The 6,174-nt window shown below is 36.5% G+C and overlaps 1 protein-coding gene across 1 annotated transcript; it reads left to right on the top strand.

Moving 5' to 3' along the window:
* Positions 1-2,779: 2,779 nt before the first annotated feature.
* On the top strand, positions 2,780-4,428 carry LOC148822726 (vitelline membrane outer layer protein 1 homolog). The gene is made up of 4 exons (XM_088929571.1): positions 2,780-3,019; positions 3,349-3,461; positions 3,688-4,030; positions 4,304-4,428. Exons 1-3 carry the CDS (start codon positions 2,780-2,782, stop codon positions 3,983-3,985), a joined length of 651 nt encoding a protein of 216 aa, XP_088785697.1. The 3' UTR covers positions 3,986-4,030; positions 4,304-4,428.
* The last annotated feature ends 1,746 nt before the right edge of the window (positions 4,429-6,174 follow it).

Here is a 6,174-nt window from a genome sequence, read left to right as displayed (position 1 = left end):
TGCAACAGCACCTGAAGTGAGTCTCTGGACTTATTTTGCCAGGCTTTGGGTAGGTAGGGAGGAGTTCAGAGTGTGAGGTATCAGACCCAAGCTGTATATCCCACTCTCTAACACATGCTCTGCAATTTATGGGACAGTTAAAAGTTTTCTAAGATCTCACCCAATTGGCCATATTCCCCTCCGAGATGTCAGTGTGCAAAAACTGGAAGACTTCGTTGCACCTCAGAACAATAGACAGACCCCTGTGGGCATTTTAACATCAGCCCAAACAAGGAAGGTGTGGAAACACACATTCTCTAAGTTTCTGTGCAACGTTCACAGAGATTTAGTCTGGAGTGTCATCCACCAGTGCTTACCGGTGCAAACTTTCTTGTACTGCAGGGGCCTCACCCCCAGTCCTCGCTTTGTTAGGGTGGGCTGCGGTGAGGAGGAGACTGTGACCCATCTCCTGTGGTCCTACTTTTTTGCTAAGGCCTTCCGGGCCCAGTTTGAAGACTGGTTGCAAGCCATCTCACCCCACTTTTCCCTGACCGCTGCTTTCGTTATATACAGCATCTCTCCTGTCAAACTTCCTTCTGACGTGTTTGACAGGATCTAGGCCGTGGTGAACAATGGGAAAGACGCCCTGTGGAGAGTGAAGAACATGGGGGTGTTCAAAGGCATCAAGGTCCCAGTCAAGGCAGCAGGTAGCCTGGCCCTGTTCATCACCCGAGAGAACTATTACCTCAGAGATCTGTGGAGAGAAGGGAGGGAGGAAGCAGAAAATCTGTGGGAAATAGAGGGCATAGGACAAAAAGCTGTGAAAAACATAATCATGTTAAAGAATGGGATTTGCAGCGGAACAAGAGAAATTGAAATGTAACTGTTACCATGTCAAAACTTAATGAGATGTGATCATATATACTGTTTTAAGTATGTACTGTATATTAATGTAAAGCTTTCTATTTTGTGATTCCCTATATTTATTTGTGAAAAGAAAATATTCTTAAAAAATCGAAATTGCTTGTTTTGCTATCTTGTCTCTATTTGTCCTTTGTCCTGTGAGAACTTGAAAACGCTACAATATGTAATCCCTGGGCAAAACACAATCAACAAAATAGAAGATATAAATATGAAAAAAAACATCATATGATAGATATTGTAGATAGTAAACTGCACAATAAAAAAGACAAAGATAATGGCATGTTAAATTAATACAGTATGTCAAAGATAGCAAACGTTGTATTAGAAATCAATCATTTATCAAGATCTGTGGAGCTACATACTTGTCAAAATGAATAAATTAAATTAAACATAAAATATAGTGTAATTAATGAAATGGTTCTAAATAGAATAGGGTATACATAATGATAACTAAGATTATTAATACAAAGTGAATGATGAATGACGGTGTTTGTCATCAAAAGAGACTTCAGGAGATTAATGATTGATTTGCTTTTAGCCTTGAATTCTGTTTAGTTCTAAGTGTTATGAAATGAGATGATTGTCTAAGGTTATGGAATTGCATTCCAGAAGCCAGGTGCTTTAGCTGAAAATGCTCACTTTCCCAAATGAGTGGCTCTATACTTCACCAAACACCACCAGACTCTTGCATTGCTAATATTATTAGAGCAGTGTGATAAAAAACATTTCAAAGTAGATGGACTAAGATTTTTTTAGTGTAGAGTAGCTTCTTGTGTTATTACCAATATTTTTATTATTAGATAAATAGATTTAGTACATTGATTGTATGGTTTGAAATGATACGTCTCCTCATCTTGTGCGGGAACACAGTACACCAGTGGAGATGGCCTTGAATACGCCAGACAGCTTAGGGAACACATAGAAATGGCTCACGCCTATGCTGCCAGTCAGGCAAGAACTGCAAGACATAAGTACTGATGGAACCATGACCTCAAGGCAAAGGGGAAACCATTCAAAGTCTGGGATGTGGAGCAGAGGCAGGCACTCACTCTCACCACTCAGGTGTGAGGGAGGTGAGGGTTATCAGTGTAGTGTTCTAAACCCCAGTGATGGACTGCCAAGACTATTATTTTAACCTTGCCCCCTTTCCACCACACATCTTCACTTTCTTCCCCATTCTCCCCCTATAGAGAGGCAAGAGGCCTTCTTTTACCACATCTTTTACCACATTATGTGCTAGTGAATGTTGCACTCACTCTCTCCCAGTGATTAGCACACACCTGTTAAAGATTAAAGGCAATAAACCCCTATGAGCTTGCAACCTGCTGTCCAGCTGCCTCCTTCTCCCCTCACTGACACACGTAAGGGAAAAACACCACTACAATATCTGCATTTTATAAATAATTATGTTTTTCCATGCTACTGAAATAATTCTAACGAAGTATTGATAACATAGTTCAGAGGAGTTATGGAACACACTCATTGGGAGAATAACGTAAAGATTGTGACACATCTGCTAGTATTATCTTTAGAGAGAGTATATTAAATTATCTTAAAAACACATTAGTTATCAGACATTTTTGTTTAAAATTACAATTGCTCTTCATGAAACCCTGAGGTCGGCTACATTTTTGAACAGTCTGACAGTTTGCTTCTGTTCAATCTGTATACAATAGAAGTAAAGTCTTTTTAATACTTCAGTGCAGCAGATGTGTCTTCTTTAAACATTTCTCAGGCTTGTGAATAATTAATGTTGATAAGGTGAACCTTGACATATTTGTTCAAGATATCAATAAATGATTGGTACTTTTTGTCCATGATCTTGGGTATAAATACAGTGAAGATCTAAGTGCCCAAGTCTTCTTAACTGAGGTGCATGTCTCTTGTTCCTGGGATGGCATCTCTACTGCTCTTCAGTACCCTGTCTGTCTTCTTTGTATTCTTCCCAGTATGGTGTAAGCAAGAGGAAACCAGCTTTGTGCAGAGAGCGGGTACAATCTTTGCTGGACGGCAATACAATTCCACTCTGGTAGTTAGCAACGGAGGAGATTTTGGATCATGGACTTGGCCTGAAATGTGTCCAGAAGGTTTTTATGCAATAGGATTCAGTCTGAGGGTAAGACAATCACTCATGAAGCAAAACCTGTAAGGTGTTAAATAAAAAATTGATTTGGAGTAAGAATGTGGAAACTGTACGACAAGTAAAACTAAAGAAAATGACCAAATGTTTAAATTAAAATCAAATGACTTAATGAGGAAATATAATTAATTCCCATATCAGGAATTGTTTTTGATAATATATAGCATAGTAGAAGATGAGAACAGATAACTCCACTAAACGTCAGGTTTCACATGAATTCAGATTCACCTAGTCAGTGAATTCAAGGATACTAGCTTACATGGATATATGTTGTAATCTTTATACTGTTTTTTTTCTGTTTATAGGTAGAAGAGAAGCAGGTAGGCATGGATGATACTGCACTCAATGGTATTCGCCTGTTCTGTTCCAGGCCTACAGACAGAAGCATTCTTTACACAGTGGAATCTCATACTGGGTTGTGAGTTATTTACCTCTTGTCTTTTTATTTCTTTAGCTGAGAGAAAAACACAGCCATGTGCTGTAAATGTGCTACCTCATTCCTCACTTAAATGTGAACATTGTGGGTTTGTTTTGCTTTTTAAGTGACTACTACTACTTATTTTACCCTTTTCAAAATTTAAATAAATTATCTTGTATATTAGTAGCCAAGCTTTGAGGGTTTCTAATTTCTCCTGTTTCTGGAGGTTTGGAGAGTGGACACAGACTCTGTGGTGCCCCTCTGGCACGCTGAAGTCATTCCAGTTGAGAGTAGAAGCCCCTCAAGGTCTGTTTGGTGATGACACTTCGGCCAACAACATCAGGTTCCGTTGCTCCAGCAACCCAGTCGTCGAGGGGATGGGTTGGACTTGGGGTGAATATGGCAACTGGAGTGAAGAATGCAAAGGAGGAGGCATCTGTGGTATTGAAACTAAGCAGGAGCCCTACCAAGTAGGATTGGATGACACATCCCTGAATGATGTCCGCTTCTTTTGTTGCGCTTAGCATTATTCCATGAAACCTGGGGACCTAAATTCAAGCAAACTAATGGTGAGGGTTTTCTCAGTTTTGGATAGTTGAGTAAGAATCAGCTCTGCATCATGTATGTTTTGTGGTTAAAGCTGTGTGTTATTGACCATTGTAATTGGTTAGCACAAAATGCAAATTGTTTAAAAATATCTGTTGTTTATGAAGGTGAAGTCAAATCACTGAATAACTGAAGTAAAAACAAAACTATATGAAAAGACTTTATAAATTAGTTATGATTAACCTTAAATAATTGTTCTATATAACTAATTAACACCTCTTTCCTTATTAATTTAGGTGAGGACCATGAATGCTTTTTATCATTGTACCTGAAAATAGATGGATTCAATATTGTAAGATATGCTCCCTGAAGTCTTGAGCATGTTTATGTCTAGTCTAAAACTTGAATAAATTGCAAGAAATAAAAAATGTAGTGTGTTTCCTAACCCAGTCAGTTTCTTCTAAAACTCTTCTAAAACTCTAAAACAAAGCAACATACAGTACACAGTATATATGCTTCCAAATAGAAAGTATTGTTTTCACTGTAGCATAAAACACAGTAATTTTTGGAATATCCATTTTATTCTTATTCTAAACAGCTATCAGTGCTCTCAGGAAAAATAATGAGGAAAATCAAATCTATCCCTGTTTTTTAGATATACACTTGAGCTTGGGTGATACCTTTTACGTCTAAACAGACATCTTCTTAGATTAAATCTCTCACATAAAATACCTTTCCACTCCTAAAATAATACTTTGTCTCTTACTATCAGCATACATTCTTTGCAAATCTTTGCCAGGTGCATTCTTTTTTATGAGCTTTTTTCAACATTTTTTATGAGTTATCAGACAAAACAATAAAATACCACAAAATCTCAACTTACAACTTACAATTTATCAGTCATTCACATTTTCATGCTTTTTAAAGTAAATAAATTCACCTGCTTAACCTATAAGAAAGTATAATGTGATTATTCTCTGTATTTATCACTCATCTCAGCAAGGCTTTATGAACAAAATTATGAGCAGCAAATGATAAAGAACAGATGTTAGTGAATGACAAAGATCACCCTGGCACATTTCAATGGGAACTGAAATATTACTCAGTATATTAATGAGTACTATAATAATAATATAAGTTTCTATTTTGCTTCAATCATACAGTAATGTCTCTGCTTTTGAATAACCCCATTAAAGCTTGCACACCTCACTTTAATGATGAATATTTTATTGGTAAGGAAACATGCGATCCTATTGCCACAAAGTGTTGACAGCAAAGCACCAGAGAAGGTCTTTCTGAAATTACCTCTGAGACACAGGAAAATAAGTAAACAGGGGGCAATAATAATAAGGGAGGTGAGTGATATATCTCAAGCACTTTTTTCACTTCTTCTATAATAATAAGGATAAATTATGATGATGAAGAAATGTGTTTTGGAAGAAACTGAACACTAATTTCTTTCTTGTTATTTTTAATCCAGGAATCACACAATTTCCTTTGCATACTAATGTTTAAATAAACCAAATAATATTACTAACAACATTGATAATACAGTCTACTTCCTCTCAAATCTTATCCTTTCTTTATACGCTGATTTTTGAGGCACTGTAAAAAAGCAGCATGCTGGCTGTAACAAACATTGTTGCCATGCTGAACTCACCAGTAAACATTGAATGACTATGAATTGTTCAAATGAAAAGGTGAGGAGTTTAAAAGGACTCAGGTAATTGAACAGATTCTATTATTTTCATCTTTTGATGTTTCTTAATTTAAGCATTAATGTACCAAATATTAAACCTTTCAAGATGTATTGTTCTTGCAAAATTGGATTTAGGATTTAGTTTTTCCTTTTTTATTTTTCTAATCTCTGTAATCATGATACAGTCTATATCTATTTAAGTTATTTTTTTTAACATACAGCAGAATGGGAAAAAACAAAGCTTATGATAACATACTTTTGATAGTTTCTCAAAAATAATTAATTCTCACATTCCAAGCAGAAAGCTTTCAAAGAAATGCATGTACGTAACTGTACTACAAAATAGTCAATGGATTGAAAACAAAGAGTACAGAAAAGAGGTGAATGATCCAATTGGGGTGAAGTTACTTGTAACGATCAGTTCTTTCCGGACCCTATGCGGACGACACAATCCAGAATTGTGAGGAA

This window comes from Atractosteus spatula, chromosome 12 (assembly GCF_055471065.1).
Source record: "Atractosteus spatula isolate fAtrSpa1 chromosome 12, fAtrSpa1.hap1, whole genome shotgun sequence".
Lineage (NCBI taxonomy): Eukaryota > Metazoa > Chordata > Actinopteri > Semionotiformes > Lepisosteidae > Atractosteus > Atractosteus spatula.
This window is presented reverse-complemented; position numbering and strand designations above follow the sequence as displayed.

What these genes read in the sequence shown, in the direction of transcription:
- LOC148822726 (XM_088929571.1), top strand. Translation starts at nt 2,780, where the DNA reads ATGTCTCTTGTTCCTGGGATGGCATCTCTACTGCTCTTCAGTACCCTG. An exon ending in CAATAGGATTCAGTCTGAGG is followed by an intron (nt 3,020 to 3,348) that starts GTAAGACAATCA and finishes TTCTGTTTATAG; the next exon opens with GTAGAAGAGAAGCAGGTAGG. An exon ending in GTGGAATCTCATACTGGGTT is followed by an intron (nt 3,462 to 3,687) that starts GTGAGTTATTTA and finishes CTGTTTCTGGAG; the next exon opens with GTTTGGAGAGTGGACACAGA.